This window comes from Arvicola amphibius, chromosome 1 (genome assembly GCF_903992535.2).
Source record: "Arvicola amphibius chromosome 1, mArvAmp1.2, whole genome shotgun sequence".
Classification (NCBI taxonomy): Eukaryota; Metazoa; Chordata; class Mammalia; order Rodentia; family Cricetidae; genus Arvicola; species Arvicola amphibius.
Window position 1 is genome coordinate 62,533,549 of NC_052047.1, and position 19,516 is coordinate 62,553,064.

At 49.1% G+C, this 19,516-nt stretch overlaps 1 protein-coding gene across 5 annotated transcripts in view; it reads left to right on the plus strand.

Annotated features, from left to right (window-relative positions):
* The first annotated feature begins 2,068 nt into the window (after positions 1-2,068).
* Evc (EvC ciliary complex subunit 1) overlaps positions 2,069-19,516 on the plus strand; it is a 38,766-nt gene continuing 21,318 nt past the window's right edge. For all 5 annotated transcript variants that reach the window (XM_038337124.1, XM_038337133.1, XM_038337141.1 and 2 more), the window contains exons 1-7: positions 2,069-2,275; positions 5,702-5,827; positions 11,794-11,877; positions 13,767-14,014; positions 16,030-16,114; positions 17,110-17,208; positions 18,881-19,021. In XM_038337124.1, coding sequence (XP_038193052.1) covers positions 2,117-2,275; positions 5,702-5,827; positions 11,794-11,877; positions 13,767-14,014; positions 16,030-16,114; positions 17,110-17,208; positions 18,881-19,021 — 942 coding nt within the window. In that variant the 5' untranslated portion in view covers positions 2,069-2,116. The remainder of the gene's footprint in view (positions 2,276-5,701; positions 5,828-11,793; positions 11,878-13,766; positions 14,015-16,029; positions 16,115-17,109; positions 17,209-18,880; positions 19,022-19,516) is intronic.

Here is a 19,516-nt window from a genome sequence, read left to right on the forward strand (position 1 = left end):
AGAAACCTGACAGCATTAGAAAACCAAGGTTACTTAACAGACAGCGCAGAGAGTGTTATGCCCAATTCCGCGAAGTCCTCCCAAAACCAACAAGGAGACCTAGTCCCCTAAGTAAAAGAAAAGAGCTTTTATTTCATACAAGTTTGCAAACTCGGTCTCTCCGCTTGTCCAATGTACTAGAATAATCGGAGAGCCCCGAGCTCAGTTAGAGTTGGGTTGTTATAGTAGTAAAGGTGGGGGTGAGGGGTTTCTAAGGTTCAGGACCCCAGATTTGTCTAGGGGTGTCCTCATGAGTGTGCAGGTGATCCTATCTACAGCAGTTGGGACACTGGGCATTTCCTTTGGATGGTCTGTTATTGTGTGGTGCTCGGGTAATCTCAGTTTGTGGTTCTTCCTGCAACCAGGTATTGCTTCAGGTTAAACTACTGAGAATCCGGCCTCCATTAAACTTTTGATGGCTGAGTCCTACTCCGGCCGGTGATAATATTTGGAAGTAAAGAACTTCCTTTGGTTTCTATTTAGCTTATCATGGCTGGCTGCTACAGGGAACAGCAGAGCAGAAGTAGGGGCAAAGAAGAAAAGGTGGCCCTCACCTCTAAGGTGAGGTCCAACTCAGCCCAGCCTGAGCAGAACACCCACTTTCTAATCGGCGCTTGGGGAATCTCCCTGGACTTACCCAGCCTCCCCTTCAACAGTGAAGCCATCACTTGGCCAATGTATCCCAAGAGGGAAGAGCTGGGAGGGTAGTCTGTCTTCTGGGCTCTGGTGACTTCCCTTTTCCTGTCACAGGTACTAGGTTTTCTGTGAGCTGTACTGCTGGGCAGCTGCTAGGGAGCCCCCTGCACTAGCTTCTCTACACCTCCAGTGACACACACACCATTCTTGAACTGACCTGGACAAGGCCATGAGTTTGCAGGTCTGAGTGTATCCTGAGTTTTGCTGGTCTGAGAGTGTCCTAGATGTGCCTTTCATACCCTTAAAAACTGCCAGGCATTCTGGGGGCAGTGTTAAGTGATTTTAGATGGCAAAACACAAGCAGCACTTTTCCTTCCTTCCTTCCTTCTTTCCTTCCTCTTTTCTTTCTTTTTCGAGACAGGGTTTCTCTGTGTAGCATTGGAGCCTATCCTGAAACTCACTTTTGTAGACCAGGCTGGCCTCAAACTCACAAAGATCCACCTGCCTCTGCCTCCCGAGTGCTGGGATTAAAGGTGTGAGCCACTACCGCCCGGCCGCAGCGTTCATTTTTAAATGGATTTATTATTTTAAAACCGTCTGTCTTTGTCTCCTATACAGTTTGAGTGCTTCGTGGATCACAGCTGTATGCCCCTGCCTGGTCTTGTAAGTTGAAAGCTCAGGCCTGAGCATCCAGATAAACACAAAGTTGCAGCATGAGGCTATTACAAGGAAGATGTTCCCGGGAGATGCCCTGAGGAAACAGAAAGGTCTTTATAGAAGGTGTGTGACCTGAAGCTATAGATGTGAACAGCCACTACCAACTTGTTGTGAGTTGTCAGACCTTGTATAAGGCACCTCCTCTGTCAGTTTCCGTCTCTGAAGAGACCGAATTGCTGGCTCCCATCCTCCCCACGTAAAACGGTAAATGACAAAATGAAGAGATGTCTGGGTTCTAGAGGGGCACGAATGTGACTTTCGCTCCTAGAGAAGATTCTTTCTCGGGGAGTTACAGGATTAAAAGGAAGCAAGCGATCAGTGCAGAGATACCGCTGCGGCGTGCCCTTTAGGGAAGATCGACCAGCTCCAGAAGCAGCGCGAGAGTCGTATGCGACAGGTCAACAGCAACTTAGGAAGTGCTGCTGGGCTTAATGTGGTTGCCAGGCCAGGACTCGGGGCAGCCTGGCGGCTCAGAGACCGCAAAGGAGCTGGTGCCCCAAGAACTGGGAGGAAGGATGCTCCCTTGCTCCAGCTTTTGGGTCCTCAGGCTGTAAGGCGCGCCTCGGCTGCGCATGCTCAGTGCACGGTAGGGATGGCCCGGAATGGCTGAAAGTTTGTGGCCCGCAGATCCAGGCTCCTCCCCCGACTTGGGCGCAGCGGGGAAGGGCGCGAGGGGCAGAGCTGGCGGGCGGCGGGATGTGGCAGGTCACCTGCCCGAGCCCCCATGGCCTGCACAAGCGATGCCAGGCTGCAACTGGGTCGGGAAGCGCTGCAGGCGGCACCCACGTTGCTGGTTCCCGCGGTGCTGCTGGGCGCCGCACTCGGCCTGGGCCTCGGCCTGTGGCTAGGCTGCCGGGCCAGCCGACTGCGCACGCGACTCCAGGTGGGTCCCAGCAGGAGGATCAAGGGCTTTCCTCCTCTGGTAGGGACCTAGGCTGTATTCTCTGGATCCCATCTCTTCATCCTCTGAGTGCTATAGTGCGCAGCGTCCTGCTTCAGGAAAATCAGGGTTAGGGCTTTCTGTGGAAGGGCATGGACTGAGGGGCCTAAGAGCCCTGGCCTGGGGTCCTCAGAAAGACTGTCGCCCCCAAGCCCTTCTGGGCCTCAGAGCCCTCGGATGTAGTTAGAAGTTTGGACCGGCTCCCAGCAGATGCACCCAGCCTGGTGTAGGGGAGAGGAGGGCTAGCGTTTGCCCTGGGATGCCCACTCCTGCTTCCTTGAGGTGGAGCTGCAGGACTTCCCTGGGAGGTGACTGAGGACCTTCTTTCTGCCAGGGGTAACACTGATCCAGGGTCTTGAATGCCACATGGAAGAGCAGGAAAGACACATTTCCAGTCAGCATTTGGCCATAACAAAACCGGATGGGTGCTGTAGTGGTGTAGAAATAGATTAGCATTTCTTGAGAGCTGTCTGTTCCAGACACTGAGCTGAGCCCTCTGACCTGGGCTCTAAACTCTCCAACTTTGAATCAACTCCGTGTCTGGCCTCATTTAGCAGATGAGGAAAGTGTGGGAAGCGGGAGAGGGTTAAACAGCCTGGCAGTACAAGTGTATGGTCTAGGAATGACTAAGGTACACCGTGCCTGAACAACTATTTCAGTAACATAGAATATCTGGGGACACTCTTGGCATGGAGAAGCCGGATCAGTTGTGATGAGACCCATTGGGCACTCTGGGTTCTGGCAGCTTTGACTTCTTTCTCTTTCGTGCTGAATATTTGGCTCCATCTAGAAACATGTTTGGTTGAGGATTATTTTTCTCAGTCCCTCACTTCTCTCTAGAACTCACACATGTCTGGACTGATTTCAGCCTCTCCTTATCTTCTTTCTCTCGGTTGTCAAGTCTCTTTGTATATCCTTTGTGCTAGTCAGCTACGATTGTGAGCAGTCCTGAACTGTTAAATGGATATCGTGTGTGGGGGGGGGGGAGGGGTTCGCACAACTCATACATATACAAGCACATGCATATATAACACACATGAAGCTGGGAGGCTTTGCTCAGTTTTATTCTTGTAATTTAATGTCTATATTTTGATTTTTGGGAGGTCTTTTCTGCTCCCCGAGTTCTCTGGTCGTGTCCTAAACTCTCCATTGGTGACTGGAATGCATCTCAACTCTCTGAGGACGCTGTACTAATCCTTTGTCTGTCTGGTGTCTCCTCACCCACACCCCCAGTCATTCTTTTTGTTTGTTTTGGGTTTTGCCCTTCTTGTTAGAGTTTGTCCTCAGATCTCTAGTGACCCTTGGCCTCCTGGCCAAGTGTGGGAGTAGAAAGCTGCTTCTGCCTCTGCTGGGTGGGTGAGTTTTCTCCCGAGATCTTTAGTGAGTCTCATCTGCCTGGGTAGTCCTCCCTTGCACAGTCAGCAAATTGAAGACAAACAAGAGCATCCTGAACTTTTGGGCTATATTGTCTGTCCTCTCTGCCCAGAGACCCACCCTGACATCCTGACATTGCCAGGCCTGTGTCTGCATTGGCCCTTTGAAGTGTTCACACATCCTCCTCCTGGGGCCTCAGAGGCTTGCTCCCACATTTAAGTTTCTTCTCCTACGTTGTCTAAGATGCTTCCCTCCAGGGTCTGGAGCAAGGCTGGGTACCCAGTGGTGCTGAATCATAGCCCTGGCTAATTTAGTACACAATCAGATCACCAGTGCCTAAATACAATTATTTGCGTGTGTGTGTGTGGGGGGGGGGTGTTCTTAAGCATGTACATATGCCACAGCATGCCTGTAGAGATCTGTTTGTCCAAATCAGTTCTCCCCTTCCACCGTGTGAGTTCAGAAGACAGAGCTCGGGTCATTAACCTTGGTGGCAAGTGCCTTTACCCACCAAATCATCCTGCTGGACCCTGTGTGGCTGTGCGTCCATGTTCACGTGTGATCAGGCATATGTATGTATGCAGGCGCCTGTGCATATGTGTGTGTTATGTCAAGGTCAGAAGACCTTGGTATCATTCCTAAGGCACTATTCAGTTGGTGTTTGGAGACAGAGTCTTTTACTGGCCTAGAACCTAGCAAGTAGGCTATGCTGACTGCCCACCTGTGTCTTCCCTCCCTGCACTAGGGTTGAGAGTGTACACTCCCATACCTGGCTTTTTTGGCATGGTTCTGGGAGTTCAGCTGTGGCCTCATGCCTTCTCTAAACAGGTAAACACTAAATCTTTGCCTGGAAGATATTTCCTGGGGTCCCTTGAGCCTCTTCTTTCTATCAGTCCACCTTCAAGAGTGACCTGTGTTTGTTTAACGATGTCTCGTTGGCTACGTATTGTTGATTCTCTCTGTGGACCCCACAGCAAGGAGCTCCAGAATTCCAGCCTGGGGCAGGTCCTCTCTCACGAGGTTCTTCTCTGTCAGGTTCATCATAGCCCTAAGGTACTGCAGAATACTAGACAGGGCTTCAGGACCATCACCCCTCAGGGGACAGAAAGCACAACGACAGAAAGCTGGACACTCAGCTGCAACAGGGAAGTTTGCTTGACAAGGAGAGTGAGTGGGAAAGGTGAAGTGGGCCTCGCTGTGCTCACAGCCACCAGGATAAGCCTGTGGCTGCCCTCCACTGCTCACGTGTCCACAGATAGCTATGAAACCCGTGGATGTCAGTGATGACACCTGCTAAGTGCTGGGGTTGCAAACCGCACTTCTACTGATAGTTGTCCGCAGTAGAAATCACTCCTCTGTTGAAGGTAACCAAGATCATTATTTAAAAAAAAAAAAAATCACCCAGTGCCTTTGCTGAGAACAGCAGGGGAAATTCTACCTGCATGTCTCCTGCAAAGGGGTGGCCCGGGGGATCGCAGTTTCTGTTCTGATTCCATGCCTGTTTCTGTGATGAGATGAACCTGACAGCAAGCAGCTTTGGGAGGAGAGGGCTTATTTTAGCTTGCAACTGCAGATCAGTCCGTCACAGTGCGGGAGTCGAGTCAGGAACTTGAAGCAGCTAGTCATATCACAATCAAGAGCAGAGAGGAATGAATGCACGCAGGTGCCGTTCCTTCTGTTGGAGTATTTTATCATGGCTGCAGAAAAGAATTTAGAACAGAAACTGAGAAACCCTGCAAGCTTTACTCCCAGTGGGACCACTCCCTTGGGAACACCTGAGATATACACCTTAGGGGATTTCTTAGAAAGATGACCAGAGTGGCTAGGGTTATTTTAAAGGACTCTAGTCGATGCCTGGTGGGTGAGGGAGCAGAAAGGGCACATGGTGAACAGAGGTGACTGCTAAGTGGGGATCTGGAGGCTAAAGTTCAGGGGCTTAGGCAAGGCTAATCGACTTCAACATCTGCTTTCTCTGCACCACATTTGGGTTTTCAGAAAGATGACACCCAGCGCCTGCTCAGGAGTTCAGAGCCCACTGCACACAGCCTGCCAGACACTGGCTCCCGGGTCAGGAGACGCCAGAGAGAAATGACGACTTCTCGGGATGAGGATGCTCCTGAGGTTAGTCTGGGTCTGTGTGCCTCCATGGACACATGCTGGGTGTGGGACTGTCTTCCTGGAGCCAAGGTGTCGTGCTCCAAGACACTGGCTGATGTATTTCCCCAGAAATTGTCATGTACGAATAGTAAAAGGCACAGATTGTAAGTCTACGGTTGAATGAGTTTTGATAAAGGTATACTCCCTCATCATTAAAGCTCCGATACCCCAGAAAGTTCTCTAGTGCTTGTCTCTGGTCACCCCAGGTAGCATTTGTTAGTTTAATGTGGCGTGTGTCCTGTTCCTTTTGTGTTTCAGTTCCCACAACACCCTGCTACCAACATTTATTAAGAATTCTTTTATCATTTATTAAAAAAATAAAACTCAGGGATAAACATCAAGGATAAAAACCTAAGAGATCCACAGGCGACAGTGACACACACTGCCATCCGCTTCCAGGTTCGGAAAACTGTGCGGCTTCTTCGCCCCGCCTCTTCCTCTTCCAGGGGCCTCTCTTTCTCTTCTCCTGAACCCACCAGGGAACCCCAGGATCCATTCTGTCTGGTTGACTGTGAACCCCGCCTCTCGAACCAATGCTCTACTCCATTGGACATCAGACAACAACACAGACGAAATTCCCGAAACAAATATTTGCCCATTTCTTTGCACAGCCACACCCAGCCCCCTTCCCCAGCAGTGGGGGAGTCATTTTGCGCACACCACTGCTAGCCACTCAGCACCTCCTGAGAGTTTGGCTGATGGACTGATTGCTATCAGAGTCCAGCTGTTATCAGTCATGCCCCAGTTCTAGTCTCTAACTGAATTTTATTACTCTAAGTAAACAGGCAACCGAGGGAAAGCTGGGCACCTGGCACCAATCCTAGAAGATGGATTTTCCCAGTACGGGGTCTTCATCCAGCTTCAGTTGACCCATGGAGCATGACCGGGGTGAGCTCCCTCAGTAGGGACAGAAGGACGTCACTCGACATTCCCCGGTGCCCCAGGAAATACTGCACACTTGAAGTCGAGGCAGGGTCATCGATCTGATGGATTCGTGTCCTCCTAACTCTCTTCAGTTTTCCTTTTCCTTCTTGTAGTCTAATGAGAAAACTGAGACTTAAAGACAAGTCGCTTTCTGGGTCCTAAAACTGGCGAGTGGCCAAGTTCAGATATGTCTCTAGGTCTGTCTGATGCCTGTAGAGCAAGCCCTGCTTCCTTCCCCTTGTCCCCCGGGTTTTCCCTGTTTGGGATCCTCTGTAGGCCATGTAGAGTGGTAGTTTGCTTAGAAGCAAACCTCTCCAAAGGTTAGGAATCAAAGCAGGGTACCAGCTTGCTGTCCCACATTGTTTGAGGCCTGTGCCACCCAGATATTCCAGTGACCATACTTCTTTCCTGGGGGAGGGCCTAGCCTGGACCTCAGAGCTTCAGGGAGGCTGTGGAGGTGAATCCTTGCTGGGATTCCAGGATCTTGAAAGACCTGTGGTCGCAGGAACTGCACTCCCTCCACAATGCTGGGCATCTCTAAACCTTGCTCTCGTGTTTCTGTCTCTCTGTGTCTCTGCATACAGGTTTGTGTCTGTCTTGAGAGCTTTTCATCCTTGTCTGCCTGGGGGACTTTTTGGGTCCCTGGAACAATGTGTGTGAGAGTTTGTGGGTGTGTGGTATCTCTCTGTCTTTCCCTCTTCCTTTATCTCACTTGACTGCCTTGTCCCTTCCCTACACACCATTAAAATTCCACTCACAGACACGAAAGCGATGTCCACACAAACGCTTGTACACAGATGTCCAGCTTGGTCCACGACAGCCAGATTGGAAACAACACAAGTGACCATCAACCAAGAAATACATGGACAGAACGTTGTTTGTCAGCCAGGCACAGCGGGCTGCACCTCTAATCTCAGCATTAGTGCTGAGGCAGGAGGATTGTGAATTTGAGCCTGGCCTGGGCTACCTATTGAAACCGAGACTCAAACTAAACAAAAGCAGAGAATTGTGACCTATCCCCTCTAAGTGACATTGGCCATGAAAAGGAGCGCAGTACTGATATGCCTTGGAAGCCTGGCCATTGTTACCCAGAGCGATGGAAACCAGCCATGCACAGAACCAAGAAGGATCCATGCATGGGGAATTTATGTGGACAGGAGGTAGCTGAGTGGTTGCCAGGGAAAGGGCAGATGGGCAATCATAGAGAGCACAGCGCTTCTTTACTGCAATGAGCCATTCTGAAATCGTCTGTGTTATACTTCCTGTGTTAGGGAAGCACTGAAGAGGGTTGGTGACATATTACAAAAATGTGATTTGTATAGGGCATGAATTCTGTATCGATAAAACTGCTAAAAAAAATTAAAACCAGCAAACAAAAACCCTCACGCACATGTAAGGTAGCTTTGGATTCCACTGAAACAGCACTAGCCTCAGGTCCCAGTGTGGACCAATCCCAGCTCCACTATACATTTGCTGTGTGCTACTGGACAGGAAACAGCCTGTCTGAGCCTCAGGTGCCTCACTGCGAGTCACAGACGTCCCCCACAGGGTCCCCAGGGTCGGGCCAGCATCCCCGGCTCAGAAGGTACTCCATCAGTGCAGCAGTGGGAGATATCTCATTTTTCTTCAGCCTAGTGAGGTTTAGCCTGCTGCCTACCTCGGGGCCTGGCAGGTGCCCATTACCAGGCTAATGATTGCCCAGAGCTGAGTTAAATATCTGCTGTGTTTCTGCCTGGCGAGTCCAGCCACCTCTCCTGTGCACAGAGAACCTCAGCCTTGCGATAGGTCCTGCTGCTACTTAGATGAACTCTGTTTAATGAATAGCTCCTGTTGATTAAAACACACAGAAACTTCCGGAAGGTTTCTGAGGGCTGCTGCCCCACAGCCAGCATCTTCTGTTTTCACCCTAGCTAATGAAGAGGAGGGGCGTAGCCTCTGGAGGCAACTGTGCAGGACTAAAAAGAACACCTTAGGGCCGATGGGGGAAACGGCTTTTCTCTCCACAGTGACACCACCACCAATTTTCTGAACAACCGCCTGCTTTTGGCTGAGGTTCTACCTTGTAAATTTGCACAGCAACCCATTCCCTGGATCACTGTATCTCCTGAGGAACCATCAGATTTGGAGCTTTTAGATTCAGTGAGGAGAACTGTGAAAAGCTGGGGTCTCCAGATCCTGTCCGGTGGCAGGAGCTGCCTGTCCCTGCCTCCACACTCCTAGGGCTCTCGTGTCCTCCATCTCCCAGCCAAAGCAGGCAGAGCAGGCCAGGCCTCCCCTCCAGTCCTGGAGGATACAGGTAGCCACACGGGCATCCTCGCAGGCAGAGCTTCCTACAGCAGTACTATGCGCAGGGGTCCCACCCAGACTTTGAAATCGTGCCTGCCTCCACAGACACCCCAACTCTGCCTGCCCCCTGCACAGTCATGACTGCCCATTCCATTGCCTTTCACATCTTAGCAGTGCATGACTGTCCTCTATTGGGTGGGTGGAGAAACCCTGCCTTCCTCCCATTCCATCCCTTTTCTCTCCTTTCCTTCCACATCTGTTAAATGAAGCTTTAAACGGCAGAGGACCATGAGATCTGGTGCGCTCTGTAATCCCAGCTGCTTGGAGGCTGAGGTGGGTCGTAAGTTCAAGGCCAGCCTGTACAACTTAGTAAAGCCCTCAGAAGTGCAGAGCATGCCAGGGAACAGGGCAAGTGATGTTTTGATCCCTCCCACTGTCAGAGGTGGATTCTCAGGAAGGTGATGCCCTGGTGAGCACCAGTGTTACAGCTGCCCAGGGCCTAGTGTCTTCTCAGCCCCAGGAAGTCAGCTGGAAGCTTCTTGCCTGTTATCTTTGAATATTAGAGCCTCTCTCTGTTGATTGAATGGGAAGATTGAGGCTGACCCAGCCATTCCTTTCTTGTTTAAGGTTCTATTCCAAAACCCCGTGTGAACATTGCCTGTGTGTTTATACCCACAGTGCCACACTGTTACAATTTGAATTGGCATATATAATCATCTGCATCAGTGGAGTGCAGTGTAATCATATACATGTAACATGTGACTTGAGTACTATCCTGTCACCTATGAGTTAGGAAAGTTCCAGCTCATCCAGTAGAAATACATCAGTTGTTATCATCTCCGTGGGCCTGCTGCACCGTGGAACGTGAGGACTAATGCCTCCAAGGTCGGTTACTTTATGTGGTTGTTTCCTCCGTTGGAGATGGTCCATGGTCCTTCAGGAGATGCTTGTTAATCCATCTCGAGGTATTAAAAGCCTAATTACTTCAAAACTGAAGAATCTAAATTAAATGATTGTCTCTGTCTTTCCAAACATTTGTCTATGTATGTGTATTTTTTTAACTCTTTGGGAACCCCCCCCATCCAGCGCCCAAATAAGTACATGGAGACTTATTTTTACTTATGAATGCCGGCCTTAGCTTGGCTTGTTTCCGGCCTGCTTTTCCAATTTAAATCATCCTGTTTCTTTTTAAGTACATTTTGCCTCTAGGCTTTTTATCTCTCTTTATTCTATATATTTTTCTTTACTTCTTATTCTGTGGCTGGCTGTGTAGCTTGATGACTGGCCCCTGGCATCGTCCTCTCCTCTCTTCTCCTTTGCTCACTCCTTGCTCTTCTCTTTTTGATCCTAGATTTCTCCTCCTGTTTATTATCTCTGCCCGCTAGCCCTGCCTATTTCTCTCTCTTGCCTCACTATTGGCTGTTCAGCTCTTTATTAGACCAATCAGATGTTTTAGACAGGCAAAGTAATACAGCTTTACAGAGTTAAACAAATGCAACATAAAAGAATCTAACTCATCTTTGCATCATTAAACAAATATTCCACAGCATAAATGAATGTAACACATCTTAAGCTAATAGTCCATCTATTTGTCCATCCACCCACCCATCCATCCATTCATCTATACAGACATCCATTACTTACCTACCCCATCCATTCATTCATCTCTTCATGAATCTACCCATCTACAAATCTGCTCACTCATCCATTCATTAAATTATTCCATCTATTCATCCATCCGTACTCCACATATCTATGCATAAGTCCATGTTCCGTTCAGTTATCTACCTACCTATACATACTGTGCTGGGTAGTTTTATGTCAGCCTACATTAAACTAGAGCCATTTGGGAAGCAGGAAGCTCCGTTGAGAAAATGCCCCTACCAAATTGGCAAGTGGACAAGCCTGTGGGACACTTTTTAAATTGGTAATTGATGTGGGAGGGCCAAGCCCATTGTAGGTGGTGATAATCCTGGGCGGGTGGGCCTGGAGTACAAGAAAGCAGAATGAGCCAGGCGGTGGTGGCACACACCTTTAATCCCAGCACTCGGGAGGCAGAGGAAGGCGGATCTCTGTGAGTTCGAGACCAGCCTGGTCTACAAGAGCTAGCTCCAGGACAGGCTCTAAAGCTGCAGAGAAACCCTGTCTTGAAAAACCAAAAAAAAAAAAAAAAAAAGAAAGAAAGCAGATGAGCAAGCCTTGTAAAGCAAGTCAGTAAGTAGTGTTCCTTCATGGCCTTTGCATCAGTTCTTGCCTTCAGGTTCTTGCCCTGGTGCGCTGTAATATTTGAGGTGAAGTTGGCCTTTTCTCCCCAAGTTGCTTTGGTGATGGCATTTATCTCAGTAAAAGAACACATACCTATGTATTCATTTCTCCCTTCATCATACATTCATGCATATGTACAAACACACATTCATATTTCCATTCTTCAGCCCCCCCATCTGTCCACTCACCTGTCTGCCCATTGGTAGATCCACCATTCTCTTCATCCATCCATGCGCCCATACAGTCCCCAATCCTGTTCGTTCTTGCATCCACCATTTACCAAGCCACCCATCTACTCATCCATCCTTCTTGCAAAGATTCAAAATGGCCTGTCGTGGTTCTTGCCTGTGTCCACTGTTACCAGTAGAATGTGACATTTTGGAGACTTGTGACCATCTGTCTTTAAGGTGACAGAAAGCTAACTTTGCCACTCACTCTCTCTTTCTCGTTTGCAGGAGTGTGACCCACCCTTGAGCAGCAACATCACAGCATTTGCACTGAAAGCCAGGGTTGTCTATCCCATCAACCAGAAGTTCCGGGTGAGCATTCCTAGTCCCATCTTAGCAGTGAAGTTTACTCCACAATGTGCTGGGCTCCGTGGGAGAGCAGGGATCAGAAATGGGTTTCCATCCTATCTGCAAGTTTGGTGTGTAATGGATCAGGTCATGAAATCTGACCCATTCTATGTGGGCACACAAGGGCCACAGAAATGTCAGGAATTACAGCTGCTTGATCTGCAAGGCAGCTATCCCCCACCGTGGGTTGCTATCCTCCCTCTGGGTGCCTCAGGCCCCAGCTCTGTCTCACCTATATGGCTCAGGGCTAATGCTAAACGCTATATTTCCTAAACACTTATACTGGCTGAAGGATTGTCACACAGTTGGCATTTCCATTTTGTGGCATTTCCAGAAGGTGAATGGGCTGTTCAAGGTCACCTGCAGGAGGAGGCCAGCTCCACCCTACACACGTGGCAACAGGTCTTGCACCCGTGTCTGTGACCAGAGACCATCGGCTGGAGGCTCTATGTAGAAAGCAGCCTTAAGAGAGGGAGGGGCTGAGCCCATGAGGTGTCCTGTGGACAGTGTCCTGGCCAAGAGCGTTTGGGAAAGGACTGGCATCCTGACCCTCAGGAAGATATGCTCTGAGTCTCTAGGGTGCCATTCTGACTCCCAGTTCAGCCTTTCCTGCGTGGCCCTTTCTTGCTGTGTTGTTATATGGGGGGGTGCTTCTGCCTCACCAGCTGTTTGGGCTCCAGGCAAGACTGTGTGGAAAGGCTCGCAATGATGGTTTGCTCAGTCAGCGACTTTCTGCAGCAGAGGGTGTTCCCAGGCTCTACTCCCTGTGGAAGCCTTGGGATGAGCAGCATCTGGCTGTGATGCTGGAGTTGTTAGGGTCAGAGCCTGGACAACTGAGCTTACCCACCCCAGGAAGCCGTTAAAGAGACAACAATAGTGAAAAACAGAGAAAGGAGATGTGTTCAAGGTAGTCACATTGGGAAGAGAAATAAAGAGGTGCAATTACACACACACACACACACTCACACACTCTCACACAAACACACACACACTCACACACGCACACGCGCGCGCACACACGTGCATACACACTCACTCACACACACACACTCACACACACACACACACGCATGCACACACACACGCACACACACACACACTCACACATACACGCACACACGCGCAAACACACACACACACACACACACTATCCTCACTCCAGGCAAATCTATAGGTTCCTGGACCCTTGCCCCCACAGTGCAGCAACTGGACATAGAAAAATGGTCAAGGACCTCAGGAACCCAGCAGACCTCAAGGAAGGCAAGCCCCAGCAACTGCAGATTCCAACAGGGCAGCTCAGTCTAGAAGGGCCCAGAAGCAGGACATGCAGAGGTCTGGAACAGGGACCAGCTCAGCCTGTGTGGGCAGGCTCAGCAGCATGCGACAGGTCTAGACAGAGAGCTAAGCACTTTTAGTTGTTTCAGGGACCAGACTGTGACTAGTGTCACACTGGGCTTAGTTAGGAGACACGGGCTTGTCCGTGGGCAGTGGGAGCCATCGAGGCTTGTGGCAAGCATGACCATCATCAGGACAGGTGCTTAGCATACATAGTCAAAGGGGCTCCTGGGGCTGAGCCAGCCACAGCAGAGACAAGGGAGGGTAGGCTGCTGTCCAAAGATCATCATGGGCTTGGCAGATGGGAACTCTGAGTACAGAGATGTTTAGGGACAGATCCTAATGGCTCAGAAGTAGTAGCCTGGTACAGAGGGTTGGTTCCATGGTGACAAGTGCAGAAACAGAGGAACCATGCTTAGATCCCTCAGGTGTGGACTCGACCATGGTCCTGGGGCAGAAGCTTGGTCTGTGTACACTCACCCCAATGGTCAGCTCAGTCAGGTTTCCTCTGTTCGCAGCCTCTGGCTGATGGATCCTCCCACCCGTCGCTGCATGAAAACCTGACACAGGCAGCGGCCATCCTGCCCCACCTACCCCACCAGCCAGCAGAGGCCTCACCAGCCAGCAGCCTGGGCAGCCTGAGCCAGGCTGGGAAGGAAGATGGCAGCTCCTCTTCCAGCATGCACTCAGCCTACAGTGACGACAGGATCCTCCACTGTGCCTTCCTGCGGGTGGGCAGCTTCCCTGAGGTTCTGGCCTGTGAGAGGTAAGGAGCAAGTGCAGGGCAACGGAACTGCAGTGGATGGTGCAGAGGAGGAAGCAGGTCCGGAAAAGTCAAATGACTCAGCCATGGACCCACAGAGACACAGTGTCAGAGCTGGGAGCCTAGATGCTTTTACCATTGGTCACATAGCGTTTGTCAAGATTGGGGTTACAGAGTCAAGCCTGAGTCCTGGAGAGAGGTGACAAGGGAGTGCTGTTTAAACACTGGTGTGTCCAAGCAACTGTGGTGCAGCAAACACCCTGGGCAAAGCCTGCAGCATCTACAAAAACTGTCCCAGGAAATTGAGGGCCTGATCCCTGTGCTCGTTGCTAAGCCTCTGTTGTATGGCAAAGGGCCTGGACCAAATTCGGTGATCCATAAACATCAGGCAATATTTCCCCTATTTTGTAAAAAGACAAATAGAGGCAGAGTAACTCACCAAGTTCACCACACTGGATGAGTAATTCCTGAAGTTCCAGGAATACCTGGATGCCTTAGTTACTTCTCTATTGTTATGAAAAGATGCATGATAAAGGCAACTTATAGAAGAAAGAGTTCACTGGAGCCTATAGTTCCAGAGGATTAAAGTCCATGATCACCATGGTTGGGAGCATGACAGCAGGCGGGCAGGTATGGCAACTGGGGCATCCTTATCTGCAGGTAGGAAGCAAAGACAGAATTAACTAAGAATGGTGTGGAAACTCAAAGTGTGCTCCTCCAACAAGGCCACACCTTTCAATCCTTTACAAATAGTTCCATGATGGAAGACTCTCATTGGTTAATAAAGGAACTGCCTTGGCTTTTTGATAGGTTAGGAATTAGATAGATGGAGTAGACAGAACAGGATGCTGGGAGTGAGGTAGATGCCTGGGGCAATCGCCATGCCTCTCCTCTCTGGGTCAGATGCGATGGAGCCAGCCACCAGGTCAGATATGCTGAATCTTTCCCGGTAAGACACCACTCGTGGTATTACATACATAATTAGATATGGGTTAGTCAAGATGTGAGTAAGAGGCTGAAACTAATGGGCCAGGCAGTGTTTAAATGAATACAGTTTGTGTGTTGTTATTTTGGTGTAAAGCTAACCATGCAGGAGCCGGGCAGGATGAAAAGCAGGCCTGCCTGCAGCTCATCACTACAGAATGGCACCCAATGTGGGGTGCCAAAATGAAGGGGTGTGGTTGATCGGCAGTTATGATTAATCCGACTAGCTTTAATATATATAATATTCAGCTTTAATAAAGGAAAGAAAAGGGAACTTACAAATCTAAGGTTCCAGTGAGTAACGCAGGAAAACAAAGAGCAGCCAGGCCGTAGGCCCGCAAGATTTTATAAGTAAATATTAGCCTAAGGGGGACATGCCTTACAAACAAGGTGATTGGCTGGGCTTCCCCTTCAGTTCCACCAACTGGGGGCCAAGAATACAAACATATGAGCCTATGAAGGTCATTCTCATTCAAACCACCACAATAGGCGATAGCCTTGGCCCAAGAATGGAAGGCTTGGAGCCTGTTGCCATGGGAGGTGTCCCTGGGCTGAGGGAGACTAGCTTGGACCACATTCTCGCATCTGCATTTACAGATTTCAGAGGAATGTGGATAAGTGTGAGGAAGGAACGGGTCCCCAAGGCAGCCTGTGTCTATGAGTAATAGTTCAGCCCCCTGCTCTCAATGTCACTTCCTTGCCCGTCACGCAGGCCTGAGGATGTCCGTGCTGAGAAAAGGTGGTCCATGGTGACAAAAGGGACAGGCTTTAGCGGAGACATACTGAGCCTCCTCCTCCAACCCCCTCTCTCTCTGGATGCATTTGTCTCCATTGTCCTGGAGCTATGTCTTGGCACTCACTGTCACCTCAGCTGAGGCTTCTAGCCATAGTCTGGACTTCTCTAATCCTGAGTGTATGTGAGGAAGATGAACTAGAAGACAGGGCCACCACAAAGACCAAGTAGAGACCAATATCCTTTCCTCATCCTGGCTTCTTACCCTTGGACCTCTGTATGCTTCTCTCCTATGGTTCAGTGCGGATATTGACCTATGTGTTCGCAGCCTTCTCCTGAAAGACCTGCTTCAGATAGACACAGCACTGAGACGGGAGAAGCACCTGGTAGGTGGAGTCATTTGCTTTCTCTCCCTGACCTGGGGACCAGATGAGGATATGAGACTCCCTGTGTGAACAGAACCCAGATGTGTGAAGGGCACAGACCTGGGTGAAAACAGATAGGGAATCAGGGGAGTGATGAGGTGAGGTCTGGACCCTGGGTGTGGTGAAGCATCCATTGCTGCTGACAAGACATGGCCTTCCACTTCTCTGGGGCAGGAGTGGCCTAGAGATGAGCTCATGCCACACCTGCCAAGTACACAGGGTAGGGAGAGCACTGTGTGAGGGAAAGACACTAAGTTGGTAGCTACCATTAACAGCAACACAAGCTGAGGCTGTAAGGGGGCCAGATACTGCACACATTGCCAAGGGAGTAGAAAATTGTGTGACCGCTTCTTAGAAAACCAAGTATATGATGCCCAGAGGACCAGTGGCCCTTCCCTGGGAGACTATCTACAGTCTCCTGTATGAATGTTCATCACAGTGGGGTCCACCATGATACCTGGCTAAAAGTCTCCTGCAGTAGAGTGGCTAGACACCATGGAGATGGTATCTTCTAGGATTCCCTGAGGATCCCCAATTCTGGGAAAGCCTTTCTTGGCTTATGGAGCATCTCTTCCTGTGGAAACAGGAGTCTGGGAAGACTCTGAACCTCATAATTCTTTAGAGGTGTCTTTAACTCTCTTAAGAGGGAGCAAGTCCACATGGAAATGGGGGTCAGGAAGGGCACTGCACAGTGCAGGCCCTGAGTAAATAGTATAAGGATGGGCGGATCTGTGGAAAGAGAAGAAAGAGAGGAAGGTAGGAAGCTGGGGAGAAGGGAAGAAGAAAGAAAGGAAAGAGAGAAATATTCTTTAGAAACTTCATAAAACCTGGTCCAGGTCAGACCATTACCATGCATTACCATGATTATATATATAATCTTTTCCTTCAGCAATAACTATGTCAGAGGAAGGGGCCCTTCTCAGATGTTTCTCTCGTCACTTCCCTCCTACCAACAGGTGTTCATTCAGATTCTTAAAGCATGCCTCCTGGATGTTTTTCCTAAAAAGAAGCCTGATGATGAATTATACCAGAAGATACTTTCAAAACAAGAGCATGTAAGTCTTTAGCCTGTATCTCAAGGTAACTCAATGTTAAAATAATAAATCATATCAATGTATGCATAAAAGTATTTACCTTTAATGCATAAAATGGTTTTTATAATATACATTTGAATGCAGTATGATCTACTGTGAAAATGTATATGTAGAAAGGACACTTGCAGTGACCTACAGCTTGGGTCCTGGAGCCCTAACTAGTGCCAGCAAGGGAGTAAAGAAAGAACAGACACATATACAGGAAAGCCGGGACCAGATGGGAGTGTGCTCACTCAGATAGAGGGCACCTACTACCACCAGTACCCTGGAACTTCAGTGTAGACGGAGGCTGCTCATTCATTCCCAGCTGCCGAGACCCAAAATAATCACACAGAAACTATTAATTACTGCACTGCTTGGCCAATTAGCTCATGTATATTTCTAACTAACTCTTACATCTTGAATTAACCCATTTCTACTGCATCTCTCTGACTCTACCTTCTTTCTCGCAGAATTCAGTTTAGTTTTCCTGCCTAGCTCTATTCTGCCCTGCCACAGGCCAAAACAGCTTCTTTATTAACCAATGGTAATAAAATATATTCACAGCATACAGAGGGGAATCCCACATCACCCCAGCATTTTTATTAGGTACAGATGAGTAGGGAGAGATTGGTAGTCTCATTAGCCGATATTTGTAGGTGAGCAGTCTCACCATTTTACCTATCTCCTGAAGAAGTTGGCCCCACATCTCCTTGGTTACCTGAAAACACAGTTCCAGAGAAGCTAGAACCGTAGCTCCTCTCCACATTGGGTTTTGAAGGAGCCACACAGAGTACCCCATGATCCTTTGCAGACTTAGAAATGCTGTCAACCTGGATGTTGCTTTCTAACAACATCTAAGAACTGACACAGTTGCCCACGTCATCACGAGAAGGGCTGGGCCACATAAGACTCCCCACAGAAGTGGGGCCGGTGCTGCCTGTTCATTGTGCTGAGACCACATGGGACCAGTGACTTCCTCTGAAGATGCTGTCCTAGAGAGAAAGAACCTTGGCAAGCTAAACTGCACTTCCTGCCCTTGAACCCACCAATACCACTTCTTCTTTGAGGTGTAGTACATAATCCTTGCCCAAGGAATGACTTATGAGTGAAGGAAGATTTCCGTCCAGTCCCTAGAACACACAACATCTAAGAGTTTGTAATGATTGAAAGACGTGACACAATTTGATTGTTTGCTAAATACTAAGTACAGTTTCAGGAGGATGGAGGATGTAGAAGGAAATCAGTCTTCGTTCTTGAGGTCCAATGCTGTATGAAGTAAAAGAATTTTCCCCTCATACCTTAAATACATTTTCACTTTATGTGTATGGATGCACGATGTGGGTGAGGGTGAGCATGCCACAGCCCATGTGTGAAGGTCACAGGGCAGCCCTGTGGAGTTGGCTCTCTCTTTCCATCCTTACATGGGTTCTAGACATCCAACTCAGATTGCTAGACTTATCTAGCAATTTCTTCCCCCAACAGGGCCAGCTCTCTGGACCAAGAGCAAACCATAAGACTGTGCCCAGAACTTCTCATTATTGTTGAGCTATATTTTCATAAAATATTTGCCAAAATATAAGAACATTTATTCTCCTAGAAATGGAGTTTTCTGAGTTTCTCTTTGTTTCTTTGTTCTCTTCCCTCACCCCAGGATTTGGAGGAGTTAGAAAAGGGACTTCAAGCCAGATTGGCGAACACAGTGACTCCAATGGGCACCAGTGACTCTAGCTACGTCTCCCTGGCAGATGTGGAGAGGAAGGAGAGAGAGCTCTCGGAGCAACTCATAGACAATGTGGGTGCTACCCTTTCTTCCCATGGGGATCTTGATTTCTGCACAGTGACATTGCCGAGATTAAAGAGGTGGCACTGTCATGTCTTGTCCCGAGGCAGAGACCCAGTTTAGGATGTTTGGTGACCAGAAGGTATAGTGAGAGAGTGGAGATTTGCAAGGGAACTTTTTATCCATTTACACTTTCAGCTGGCTGTTTTATCACTGAAAGCAATGATTCCTTTAAACCCTTAGTGTTACTGCCACTCCACAGGAGAGTGGATTCTAGGAGCATCTCCAAACCTCGGCTGCACAGAACTGGCTTCTCATGCCACAGAAGAGGGCTTCCTTGGAGCACGCCTTTCTCTTGTTGACTCCCTGGCCTCCTGGCCATGGATCTGTGTGAAGCATATGTGCCCTTGGCACCTCCTGTGCTGGGCAGCGGGCATCAGGTTTGCTTGAGCGTGGCCTTGCTCAAGAGACTTGGGGGCAGCTACAGTGAGCAAGGACCATCTGGCT